This window comes from Etheostoma cragini, chromosome 2, assembly GCF_013103735.1.
Source record: "Etheostoma cragini isolate CJK2018 chromosome 2, CSU_Ecrag_1.0, whole genome shotgun sequence".
In the NCBI taxonomy this organism is placed as follows: domain Eukaryota; kingdom Metazoa; phylum Chordata; class Actinopteri; order Perciformes; family Percidae; genus Etheostoma; species Etheostoma cragini.
The window spans coordinates 21907348-21921315 of NC_048408.1; the positions used below are offsets into that span (position 1 = coordinate 21907348).

A 13968-nucleotide genomic window follows, 5' to 3' on the forward strand; every position below is an offset into this window, starting at 1 on the left:
CTCTGAAAACCGTCTGAGTGAGGACACTGTGTTTGTGTGTGTGTGTGTGTGTGTGTCTGTGTGTGTGTGTCTGTGTGTCTGTCTGTCTGTCTGTCTGTGTGTCTGTCTGTCTGTGTGCGTGCGTTTGCGTGCGCACGTGTGTGTGTGTCAGGTGGCAAGAAGTGGCAAATAAATTGGAAAAGGGGAAAAGAAAAGGACGACAAAGATGATGAAACAGGCAAAAGAGCAACCCTAACAGAGAAAGTGAGACAAAAGGGAGAACTGAAAGTAGTGGGAAAAAGAAAGATTTCCCCTCAGACTATTCTCCTTGATTCCCAGCCAACACATTTACAATCGAGGAAGTCTCTACTGACTAGCTGCTGCTCCCAATCCCCCCACCACCTTCCCTCACCTTCTCTCCTCCCTCCAGGATGGGAGCCATCCCCCGCCCTCCTGAGAAACTCCATCCCTCCTCCCTCTTCCTCTCTCTCTCTCTCTCTCTCTCTCGCTCTTTTTCTCCCAGCTGAAGATTTAACACAGTGCAGAGCAGAGCTGGCAGTCACAGTTGTGCCCTGGATTGTAGCAGAGAGAGAGCAGCCCCCCTGCAGCCTGTTAGCCCACCACCATGGATGTCAAACTGCTGGCACTGATGGCTCTGCTGGCCGTGGCCACACATGTACCAACCTCCAATGGTGAGTCCAGGACGGACCGGATACTTTTTACGGTGCAGAGAGGTTGTTGGTTTGAGGGTTTTTGAGGGATCTTGTTTGAGGGTTTTCATTGATTCTTGGTTGATGGAATGTTGTTACATGAGATGTTTTAGTCTTAAAGCAACAAGTCCTCTAAACCATCTCAAGATGGGGAGGTCTGAATGCTGAGGCTTTTAGCGCTTGGATTATTTTAGTGTACTTTTTTGACATGTAGTCTATTTTATGCAGTCTATTTTAGAAAATCAGGTGAATGTCTGACATTTGAATAAAGATGAACTTCTCGTTCATTATCCAACTTTAACTTTTGACATTGTTGCTAGTTCTCTGTCAGGTTTCATTCACTTGAATGGTGATGGATTGATGGTTCATGAGTTTAATTAGCTTCAGACAAGAATGATACCATTTTAAATATCTTGTCTCTCTTGTTGCTGTTAAACTCCAGCACTATGATGTCCTGCTTTAATTTAGTTCTTGTGTTTTTTTCAGGCATGGAATAATAGTTTAAAGAGAGTAGACTTTTCATCCAAAATGATTCATCCACCATTTCCCTGTATTGAATAAATGATTATTGAAAAGCTCAAACAATTAATCGATAAGTCAATAGGTCAGTGTACAGAATATTAATCTGCAACTATTTTGACAATTGATTGATTGTATAATTTTTTTTTTGGCTGTTTAATTTTTTTTTATAGCAAATTGAACATATTCAGATTTGGGACTGTTCGTCTCAAAAAAAACTGCAAATGTGAAATGGGCTTTGGGAAATTTTGAATTGTGATATTTTATGGCCCAAAATGAATAATTGAGAAGGTGATCACAGATGAATCACTTATGAAAAAAATTCATACTGAGTTAATGGCAGCTGTTGATTGCTGGTACAGAAGTTAAATCACAATATGTATTATATTGATTGTTATCAGTCATCTGCATTACTTCTGCATCTTTTTGTAACATTTTAAAGGATCAATTTAAATAACAATGATGATAATAATAGATTTAGAATAATGCAATTTTTCATTATATTCAGTATTTTGGCCTAAAATCCTTGACGTACCACAGTAGGAGGTCGGTTTCCACAGTGACCCCACATTAATCTCCCACATGTTAACCTTGGTAGGTGACAGAAGGGTGCTGAGTCGCCTGGCCTTGCGTTGTGCTAAGCTTGTTGTTTCGGCCCCAGTAAGACCCCTGGTTGCATATTAAAGAGTTAGGTCCAAATGTGTGTATTTGTCTTTTCCCTTTGCTTTCTTTTAATTAGTTTCTAATTAGGGATAAGCAATGCGGCAGTGATAGCAGTAGATGCTCGCCTCTGGCCCCGGTGCTGCGTGCTGCATAATGATCCCTTAGTTTGCATGAGAATGGACCCTGAATGGGTGTGAATCATTAGGCTGATATTACTGAGGATTTAGCCATTTGTGGTAACACACTTGATGTTGCATTACAAACATGCATATCATTAGGAATATATTGAACCCTAGAACAAATGGTCTTTTAGTTGATTCTGTATGTCTGTTGCACATGATGAACTGGTTTAATTCGTTGGTTTTTTATCTGGGCAGGGAATGACTGATCCAAAGAATGAGTTGTTACAAAACATCTGCTCTGTGAACTTTTCTAATCATTTCTTGATACACACTGCAGCCTCAATGAAGCATTTTCCCTTTCATACCAGTTGTGTGTAATTGATATTGAAAGTGCTATTGTAGGTTGTTTTCACTGACATTTTTATAACCATCATAATTTCTTTTGAAAATCTATAAAATCTATTTCTTTTTTTTGGGGCAAATTAAGTTAAAATCTGTTTGTAATTGTGTGTACTTGGAGTTACTTGGGTGAATCTGTGGTCCTCTGCCCCCCCCCACAAACCTCCATGGAGGCCCAAGGGTGATTTGTAATCATTTTAAGAATGTCCTTGAGGTGACTTTTTGTCAGGGGCCCTTGATGCTGTCTGAGCCGCAGAGTGCTCTTTCATAAAAGGGGCAAATATTGGAAATTGAATGTAGAGGACCCTTCTCCATCCGAGTGGCCGAGCTGAATGCTCAGGGAGTGAAAAGCTGAAATTCTGCATGTGTGTGTGAGTGTGACTGGTCAAAAAAGGGCTAATCTCTTTTTAATGAACATGTTGTTCAGAGCAATAGCAGGTAAACTCATACGTTCCCATGCTTTGTAAGGTCTTGTTACAGTAGATTAAACATGCTTATAATTTGTCCTCTGATGGAAGTCAAGCATTTCATCACAACGGAAATGAAGTAGAAGCTACTGTGTTTGGATTGTAATTTAAGTTAATGTAAATATGTAAATTAGCGAATTAACCAAAACCCTTCTCTCTTTCATGAACAATAAAACGTTTACTTTATCTACTTCTGCTTAAATCTGGTCAAAACCTTTAGATCAAAATAAGTTTTCACAATAGTGTGTGTTTGTGTGTGTGTGTGCGTGTGTGTCTGTGCGTGTGATCCTCTACTCATGAAAGCTTGTTATTAAGCTCTTCTTGCCCTCATGCTGATATGAAACGAGGCTTAGGCCTATTTGAAAAGTTCAAAGTAATTTTAATTTAATAATACTGCTGTTGTGCCTTGTTTAAGATGTTTCTTACGCAACACTAAGAGCCGAATGTTTTCCCTGTTGTGTGTTTGCAGCAAAACCCATCAGTCTGGTAGAGCGGTGCTATTGTCGTTCAACCCTCAACACGGTTCCTCAGCGCTCCATCAAGGAGCTCAAGTTCCTCCACACACCCAACTGCCCCTTCCAAGTCATGTGAGTGGATGATTGTAAATGGATATTGTGGTAATTAACTTGAAGAAATGTATTTCCTTATGCACACGGTTGATGATCATTTAAACGATTCTGTCACTTGTCAAGCTCTTTTGTGTTCATTATTTTTAGATGTTGGTGTAAGGTGAACTTCAAAAGCTGTGCTGGTCAGAGTCATATCAATGCTGCCTTTAAAAGTGAAATCAAGCTTCTAGTTTTTTGGGCAAAACATTGATTGTGCTACAAAGACCATGGCCGTTCAACTTTGGTCCGACTCTCTGACAAAAAACGTTCAGGGACTTTAAGGTCTTTGTTTTAACTGAATGTCCATGTGTACAGGTATAAAATATATGACCACCTAATTTGTGGCTGAACCTCGTTGGGTCCATGCACAGTGCTCACCTGGACAAGATGCCCCCTTGATTAGCCCATGTATCTAAATGCAGCATTCCTAGGCATCATGTGTGGAAATCAGTAGCTGAGAAGAAGCAACGTAAAGTCTGTAATGTCCCATTTTGAGAATAATTCCACCTGGCACTAAACCCGTCATTGACTACAACAGAGCAACTGGAATCTAGCCGATCTCAACTTACTGCATATGATTTCTTTGCTGTGCTTGTGCGAGTGATTTTGCTTGTGTGGAATCCAGTGTAAAAATAGGGTCATATTTGCATTTTTTCATTCATTTTCCAGTCTACCTTATCTGATGACCCTTTTTTGGCTATTGTGCTGTATTAATTTTTTTTTTTATTCAAAGCACTGAATTGATCCTTGATTTATTTTATATTATTATTATTTTTGATAAAGCCATCATTTTTTTAGGTCGGTGTTATTTCAAATAATCCTTGGCATAGGCCTGGTGCTTCACTATCCTCATTTTTTCACTTTTTCACTTGTTTTACATTTTATTTCCATCACTTTTCACCATAACTTAGTTTATAAAACAACCATGTAATAATGCCCTTCTCCACTAAAAACACAGAGAGTGGATGTGTGAAGCACGATGTTAATATCCTTCTATTCTTTCGCTAATGAGAGGCCTGAGTTTAAAACAACACAATCCTCTCAGAAAGAGGAAAGCAATGACGGCCGGAGCTCGAGGGGGCCATTTATGTTTTGCAAAGGAAGCAATAATTAAGGGTCAAAGAGATTACCTTTGTATTTCTGCTGACCTCCTGTGTCCCATATCCACTTTTTAAAATATATTTCCCGCCTTAAACTGCCTAGCAACATTAAGAATAATGTCACTAGTCTGGAACACATTAACTAAAAAGCCTCATTCAATTGTCGGCCATAGAAAACGGGACAGCAGAGGCCTCACAACCAAAAGGCTTAAAGGCTGTGGGGCTTCTGCCAAAAAGGGAGGGGCCTCATGACTGTTAAAAGGGGTAAAGCGAATGGCAAAAGGTCAGAGAGGACACCCAACGCTCCAGCTGGGACTCAAACTCCATCTAACCTCCCTCCACAAAACTGGCAGAGGAGTCAAGAAGTCACTCAAGCAGGCGAGGAGCCAGCAGAGTTGCTCTGATATCTCGATTGAGGCAGATGAGAAAAATCTGGTAATGCCATACCTCATGTCCCCCCTCCCCCATGTGTCCTGCGTCCTGTCGTGTGCACTCACCCCCCGCCCACCCTTTCCCGACCGTCCCAGCATGCTGTTGGTATTTACTTGCTGTGAAGTAATTACTACCTGCTGCTTGTGGAACTCCGGCCCTCAAATTCCAGCCAAGTCAATTAGGGTTTAGGCTCACAGTTGATCATCCAGACCAGCAGACTGATAAACAGGATGAAGGGAGACACATCTAAACAGCAGAGAGCTCCTGAGCGGATGATCGGGCAAACCCTAATAAAATAAAAGAGGAGGGGAAGACGGGACATCCCCAGAGGAACAGCAAACACAGATCCAGTTACTGAGCTGTTTGGCCTCCAGACTCAGATGTGAGTTTGTGGGATTTGGAGATGATGCTTGGATTGACGCTCCTTAACTGCTCTTTTAGGTTTAGGGGCCATTCGCTCATTCACCCGTGTGTGTGCATCTAAATGGGATGAGGAACAGGGGAGGTGGCATATTAAAGGGGTAGCACAGGGTGGAGGAGAGTGTGGGGGTTCAAATTGAATCCGAAAGCATGGAAGAAGGAGCAGGGAAGGGGGAGCAGTGAGGGGTCGCAGAGGAATGTGTTTAATTTGCAGAGTGGTGTGACAGAGAGATAGAGGGAGGAGAAAGAGGAACAGTGAGGAGAGACACCTCTTGAGTCGTTGACTCTCATACACAACCTTTTGCCACCGAGGTGTGAGATCCACATCTTTAGAGGTGGCGAGACTCTGCTGCCTTTTTGGCTCAGCTCTCCACCAAGAAGCCAGACATCACTCGCAAGAACACAGACTCTCTGCAGCCACAGAGCTGTTCATCATTAAGTGATCGTTCTGAAATCTCTGCAGCTCCTGCTTTAGTTTATTCCTGTATACATCGTCAAAATGATGTTAAAATACATATTGTGCATGTGTTTTTCTGTTTCCTGTTTCTTTCCATTGCAATTTAAAAAAAACACAGCAGCCAAACTCCTATTATTTATTTATTATGAATTATATTTATTTATATTATATAGTTTTCGTCAAATGATCCCTGCCCATTTCATTTTTCTACTAAAGTTTTTCAAAATGTTTAGTTCATTCAATACAGTATATAAAAATAAACAAAGGTTTGATCACAAAAAAGATTTTGTTAAGTATTTCCTTCACACAGAAATTTACAAAAATAAGCTTTACCATGTGGTTAAGTCATGAGGGCTATTCATTTTTTTTACTGAATGATGAGAAATAAGAAAACACTTATTTCGTGATTTATATCGCTGTCGAGTTATTTGACCTGTATTGGGATAGCAGATTTTGGCCATGTTGTCCAGCTGTAAACTCCGATTTTTTGAGAATTCACATTTTCTACTACTGTTTAATTAAAGAAAAAGAAGTTCAGGTTCTCAGTTTTTCTAATTTACTCTCTTGAAAAAAAGAGCCAAAATGCAATCATTATCTAAAAAGTATTAACATTTCTGATGAATGTAAAGAATTTAAATGATAAATATACAATATAATGTTTTTATTTAGTAATAAATAAAAATGTAAGCTGTTTTTATTTGAACAACATTCAAACCAATGTGAATAACATTTATAACACAATCACTTAAAAGATTTCATCCTACAAACAGCACCATGAAACAACCCAGTAGTGATAGAAAACATAGACGGCCTTTTGCATGTTGTACCATAAGAGGACTTAAGATCATATGAAAAGACCGCCACCCTCATTATATTTTGTTTTTCCTTTTGCCTAAACAACTCTGTGAAGAGTTTAAGCTGATTTCCAGCATCCTAAAATAAGTGTGACACGTGTCACAATGTCTGTTAGATGTATCCCTGAATTAAAATAAGTAAGAAGCTAGGATCACTCAAATCTTTTAAAGCTTTGGTGCATAACATTTTGTAATTTATGAAGGTTTGTTACATTCAAGCCATTTCCAAATGAGTTGCTGCACAGCTAATTAAGACTATCAGCTCCACTCAACTGTCTCTGTATTTCTCAGTATGGCTATGTTCAGAAGACTGTGGCGTCCGTGCAGAAATTCAAGTGAAGATGATTACCTCTTCTGAAAAGTCCATCATCTTTTTTTAATTCTCTGTGTCCTCCTTGGTTACTAGCAACTGTGTGGGGGAGGGGTGGTGGTGGTGCGTGATCAGGGAAGGCTTGTATCATGTGAACGAGCCATGAGTTTGGTTGTGATTGCTTAGAATTCCTTATTCCACGGATATAAGCACCATAGGTTTAAATCCACAACCAGCCTGACCAAAATGCTTTCCCCAACTAACTCTACATCAAACTATTGGTTAAGCTGTTTGATGTGGGGTGTAAAAACAGCTGTATAAGCCACACAGTGCAGTGGCATTGGCCACGTGAACCTCAGTTGTGCCTGAGTGGAAACTGAGAGCTGTGATTTTTCACCGCCGACCGGGGGGGGACAGCCTGTTATGTGCAGTAATCCTCTGGTGTTCAGCTTGGAAGTGGTGAAGGATGTGCTGAGGCTTTTAGAGCTTAGCTGAGGTGTTTCTGAGCTCAACATTCATAAACCATATTAGATATTATCTTGACATTATGTGCTTATTTCAACATGGAGATCCTTTGATTTATTCCACAGGAGTAAATAGCCTTAAATAGAGCAGATCTTTTTCTTTTTTTTCATGTCATAATATGCACTAACAAAGGGTATTATATCATGTTTGGTCAAAATAATGCAAGTTAGCTGATGTCATATTGAGCAGCAGCAGTGTGATTCTTTTGTTCTTGACATTAAGGTGAAAGCTTGTTAGATCCTCAGGTTTTAATTAACTGGGGTGTGTTGTAAGACAAAGGTTTAGTTGAGTTTTTGTTGATATGGGCTTTTATGAAAAATAAATAAAACTAATGTGATGTATTAGCCGTAAGTTAAGTATCTGCCTTTAGAGCATTATCAGCATCTGTAACTTAAACAATATCACCTCCCAAACAGTAAAACCATCTTCATAATGCTTTGGGGAGTTATAAATCTTACTTATGGAGCATTTAGGTTTGAAAGAACCTCGGTGTGTGTATGACTTTAACAACTCCAAATAGCCTGAATTGTACATTTCGTCCTACCATTATTCAATTACAGGCTTTTTAGCCAATTTTTTGCCAATTCACCATAGTTTCAAGTAACCACTTTTCATTAATTTCATCAACTTGCCGAAAATGGAAATTTGCTTGAGAAAAGTAAAAAAAAAGAATTTGTCAACTTTTATTCTCACTTCGGAAAGATCAAAAGTGATAAAAAGAAATAAACTAAAAACCACCTGTGTGGTCCTTTGGAGAAAATTCCTAAGTGGAACCCAATAGAGCCAACTAAGGAACTTGAACCAGGTCATTTAAGGATATGTGTTTAAAAAGATGCCAGTCAAGTTTCCTTGAGGTTACCGAGAGGTCTTACACTTTTGTTAACCACACACCTATTACAATAGATCCAATCTCTGTACTGTAAGCCATTGTCTGAAGATTGGCTACAAAAAAGCTCTGGGGTGAAAAGTTTCTCCAGTACAGAGTTTGGATTAGACTAAAACACTTTCCCTCCTCTATCTCTACTGCTCCTGATTCACAAGAACAACAGTGCAGTACTTTATTGCAGAACTTCTCTGACTGTGGCGTCTAATCCCTCATATTCTTCTGTTTCCTCACACAGTGCCAAGCTAAAGAACAACAGGGAGGTTTGCATCAACCCGGAGACCAAGTGGCTGCAGCAGTACTTAAAGAACGCCATTAACAAGTAAGACAAAAATCCAGCTCACTCTCTCTGTGCAGACACAAACATCGCTGACAGAAACAGACATGATATAAAGCTCTCTTCTCTGCTGAATTAGAGCCTACAAAGAAGAAATAAACCACAAATGACCATTTCACAGTTTCCTGCCAACAATTACTCTATGAAATCACTGACATAGTTGATGTAAGCAGCAGAGTTATTATCTGCAAAATAATTGGCGTTGAGACAGAATAGTGGTTCCTTTTTTCTCATAAGCATGTTTCTGTGACTTCAGAAGACCATGGAAGAATCAAATCACAATTTTTACCTTCTCAGCTCGCTCACTGTTAAGGCACCAAATCATTAGTTTATTGTATTTTTAACAATACTTTTTCATTCCTAAGAAGCATTTCTTACATTTTTATTGTCACTATTTGCGCGTCAGTGACAGAGTTGTCCCGGTTGGGATGCAGTGTTGTGAGTATTTACTATTCATAGTAAAATCTGCAGCAGCTCATTCAATTTTTAATGAGCTGTGCAGTTAAAATGTGTGTATTCCTCGTTAAAAAGTTTTTTTCCCAACATGTCTGGCGGTGATTATAGCCAGGCTGCATGTCTGCTTCTTAATACACCATAAATAGCTGATGCACAATTTGATAACAAACAATTAAGTAATTTTTGAGGATTTACGAGATATTGTTTGTGTTATGTAATAAAGGACCTGCATGAATGCAGAAGTGACCTACAGTTAAAATGAAATTATCCAGGGAGTTACTGCAGATTGTTGAAGCAGGCATGGGATCACACAACACGTCCTGTAGAGAATGGAGTTACACATCGTGACTGTTGAGCCTTGTTTCGAGCCTGTCATTTGTGTGCATGCATGTGTGTGTGTGTGTGTGTGTGTGTGTGTGTGTGTGTGTGTGTGTGGAGGCTATGCAGAAATGCAGTCTTCTGTCTTCACATCAAAGGAAATCACAACTTGAATTCTTCTCATTTCAAACCTTTCTTATAGCATGGCTGCTTCTTGTCAGCATCACCCTCTTTCATTTTAAGTTACAGTTACACATAAATTATATTTACGTTTTATAATGTTCGACCATCAAAACTGTTTGCCAACACCTGAGGCCCCTAACATGTCCATGACCGCTCTGCTATGAGCGGCACGTGCCCCGCTGCACATTCATATCCTCTGGTAGACAAGATTTACATGAATCAGTCTTGTGCCCCAGAAATCCCTTTTGTATGCTACACATATTTTCCAATTACTCTTTTGAAAGGAATCCTTGTTGCTGCCTGGACTGTGTACCCAGGTAATTTTTTTTTTAATGTAGTGAGCATTACATGCACGTACCACACCCAAGTCATGAGGAGGAGGTTGTGGAGACAAGGGAGATTGAGGGGAAATAGTAGAGCTGTAAGTGTTAATTGGTTAATTAAATGTTTGTACTTGGCCAGACTAATTATCAACTGACATATGAAGGTAAGGGTTAAAACTGCAGGACATCATGTTTGAATATACCACTAGATTTGGTTGGATTTCATAGCAACAAACTCAGTCAATCTATTGGTGCTGTACAGACTTTCCCATCTGTTTAGGCAAAAGAATAGATACAAAGATCTTCTTTTCTTTTTGTTCTAATAAATACTCATCATTCTGTATCTTTCTCCAGGGTGAAGAAATCTAGAAGACGCAATAACAAGAAAAACTAAACAAAAAGGGAAGACATGTATGTTATCAGGCCTGGAATCCTTGGCCCGGGTCGAGCCTGTATACCTCCCTGTCACTGCTATGGATGTATGTAAACAAGCTGTATCTACCTGTCCACCAGTCTGGACCGCTTGCAGAACCAGCACTTCACCGCCAAAGCGTGTCTTCCCCAGCACCGCCACCAAACCTTCTGAACACCCACGTGGTCACGTCCATCTCTCCATGTTAGCACCAGGTGCAATTATACCTTGAAATGATGGAACACATGCTAATGTCAGATACGTATGTAAGTGTGTGTGTGTGTGTGTGTGTGTGTGTGTGTGTGTGTGTGTGCAGTCTTTTCAACTTCACACAGCCTGAGAGGAACAATTTGAGTTTTCAGTTTCATACAAGGCTTTGTGCTACCTTCATGTCATGTCCGAATCATTCTCCTGTAAGGAAATTAGGATTGGGATTTTGTCGGTTGGTCATGTCTTATATATTAATCATGGTTTTGCAAACTGAAGAGGTGTGAACCAAGTCATTTATTATCACAGTACTATCTCCATGTATACTATTTTTAGAAGGAGTGACTACTCTTATTTCAATGTATTTGGGATGGAGATGTTACGGACTTTGCTCTGGTAAGGAGTGAAAGGGGCATTACTCCATGACTGAGGGGTCATGGGCAGTAACAGAGGCTGGCCAATGGTGTTTACCCTTCACAAGCAGTGACCAATCAGGAAAAGCCATGCTACAGCAATATCTTGAATTGTTTTTAAGTTGCTCCACTATGAGCAACAAATGGATGGAAGCTTACACACACTGCTAAGAAACCAGCACAGATTTTGTGGTGCTACATATTTATACGTGATCAGAGCCATTGACATAACTATACTTCACTGTTTATTTTATGCAAGATTTAAGAAGGGATGTCGTGACCTTTATGTCTTTTATGAAACACAATTATGTTTTTTTTAAACCAGTCACAAAATATTTAAAGGGCTGTTGTTATGAAAAATTAAAACATAAAGCTGATGTTATGCTAAGGCCTTGACATGTACAGTACTACAATGAAGTGAAACACTTACCGTATCACTGCAGCTGTTTTTGTTGATTTAACATATCAGTAAACAGAGACCAAATATTAAAGCAGTAACACATGTTACATGAAGAAACCCGTGAACCTCAAAAAGCATGACTTTTGATTTCAGTCATTGTAAGAAAACCGTAGATCATCATCAGTTTTAATCTTTCACACCTTATCAAAGGAGGCTATAGGTAAATGTATATCATGAAAACAGAGCAATTCATCTGCAGTATTTTCATGCCAACACCTGTCCTTGGTAGGAATGAAAAGCTAATAAATTGTCACATTAAACAGATGAACGATAAATATCACAAAGGGAATGTTCAAGGTGGCAAAAGATTTTTTTTTTTACATATACAGTATATATTTGAGCCACTTTATTATCAAATGTGTCTTTTAAATGTTATTATTTTATTTTTATATTGTGTATAATCCTACTAAGTGCTTTTTTAATGCAGTGTACAGGCATGCAGCTACTAAATGAAGGCTATAGTCCTTTGGATGCGAGAAACAGTATTAAGCTTAATTTTTAAGATTTCATGCAATATTTCACAGACATGTAATAGAATGCAACACTTAGATAAGATTTTTCATTTTTTAAAATTTACAATATGGATGGAAAAAGTAAGCCAAACACATCAAATATATATCGTCAAAAATACCGTCCTCCTGGTTTATTGTTTTCCGTACTGTTTCCTTATCAACCCATCTGAGATATAACAACGATGAACTGTGGGAAATCTGTTGAGTTCAACACAGTGATTGAAAACAAAAGTTGCTGTCACTTTGTTACATGAGTCAGGAAACCATTCAGCACACCAGTCGACCCCGTCGAACACTTGATTCAATTTTTAATAGTTTTGCTGGGGTTGATGTATTACGTGTCAATGAGCTGCAGAGCCAAAACAGAACAATACCTTTAGGTTGAGATCCAACCAACATGTGCTTTCAATCTGGACACTCCCAGCACCCCACAGGCTTTTCTTTTCACTTTCACTTAACTGCTGTCATGCAACACTTCCTTTTTTTTCCCTAAAATTGAAATGCCCGTTGTGTTTGGTTGTATTCATTTCTTTGGTCTTTGTTTTTCTTTTGTTTTACACGGTCTATTTGCTGAGTGCCTGAACACAGTCGATACTCATATCAAATTGGGGCTAATGGTGCAATAATCCTGTAAGTGTAATTCACTTTCCATTAAGGTAATAGAAGTTAATGGACATTCATTTTATATGATTATACTCATTTCTTTGAAAACATTGCTAAATAAGATAAAATGTTCCTGTTTTCAAATGCACTGACATGCAACGACAAAAGCCTCCTTTCATTCTTTACACCTCCACCCATTCCCACATTACCTTATTAACTATATAGTTACGTCGAAGAGTGCGTTACTTCTGTAAACCTCAACCTTTTCTATGTATAATGAGATGATTATCTCAGTAACACGAAAAATATTTTGTATTACAGTACATGTGGAAACACTTTATTAACCGCACTGTTTCATGACAGATTCATTTTAATGAGATACATATGTAATAACAAGTAATTAGTTTTATTAATTAGACTTTAAGTGCTTTTATGTTTAGTACTGTGGCCCCTGTGGAAACATTTAACCCTCGCAGTGTTACTGCCACTGTCACTGCATAAACTATTAAGTGTAATTAAATTGACAAACACATAGACTTCTTTATCTTTGTGAAAATAAAGCTTTTACAGAAATGTTGAATGTGTATTATTTGGAACAAATACACATTCATGTTCACATGTATCTCCACTAGTGAGTTTCTAATTATAGTATGTTGTACTTTGGACCCCAAGACAATGTGAAACATTTCTTTTGAGGCAGCTTCTGTCACATATCCTTCATACACGCAAAAAAATAGTATTATTCTCTGTATTGTCACTGTTTTCAAACCAAGAGGCAGTATTAGGTATGATACTCAATCTCTTTTTCAATAAAGTCACATGAAATAAAATCAGTTACATGCCTTTATTTTGTCTGTCAAAAAATGTATTCATTAATAATTCATAATATATGATTTAAAGCTAAAAGTGTCCCTTTAAGGGGCAGAGAGGTCCTAGATAGACCGTTGGCTTATCAAGTTATTATGCCTGGCCTCAGGGCTGAAGCACTCCAGTCTGGACAAGCCCCTTTTGTGTTGTCTCGGTCTTGGACATTGGACTCGCCCAATATTCAGGCTGGTCTCGACCAAGTCCAGCACTATATGCTTTTATTCCAAAGTAACTTCCTCCTTCAAAACAAAACCACTGATGAAGCACCTTTGTTCATATAAGGTATATGTTAAATTCAAAATCCATATCATGTAGGCATTGAGATTAGTTGACTGGTATAGGCCTGGCTGCATCAATTATCTTAATCATCAGGCATCAGTTATTTTTATTTTGGTCACAGTCACAACGTCAGTGAGCATTTTGTAGCAT

The 13968-nt window shown here is 38.7% G+C and overlaps 1 protein-coding gene across 1 annotated transcript; it reads left to right on the top strand.

Annotated features, from left to right (window-relative positions):
* The first annotated feature begins 503 nt into the window (after window positions 1-503).
* On the top strand, window positions 504-13502 carry cxcl12b (chemokine (C-X-C motif) ligand 12b (stromal cell-derived factor 1)). Its single transcript, XM_034899099.1, has 4 exons — window positions 504-671; window positions 3329-3446; window positions 8687-8770; window positions 10420-13502. The coding sequence occupies exons 1-4, from the start codon at window positions 605-607 to the stop codon at window positions 10457-10459; spliced, it is 309 nt and encodes a 102-aa protein (XP_034754990.1). The 5' UTR covers window positions 504-604; the 3' UTR covers window positions 10460-13502.
* The last annotated feature ends 466 nt before the right edge of the window (window positions 13503-13968 follow it).

Coding starts and splice junctions, on each gene's coding strand:
- cxcl12b (XM_034899099.1), top strand. CDS start 605: ATGGATGTCAAACTGCTGGCACTGATGGCTCTGCTGGCCGTGGCCACA. Junction 3,447..8,686: donor AACTGCCCCTTCCAAGTCAT/GTGAGTGGATGA, acceptor TTCCTCACACAG/TGCCAAGCTAAAGAACAACA. Junction 8,771..10,419: donor TTAAAGAACGCCATTAACAA/GTAAGACAAAAA, acceptor ATCTTTCTCCAG/GGTGAAGAAATCTAGAAGAC.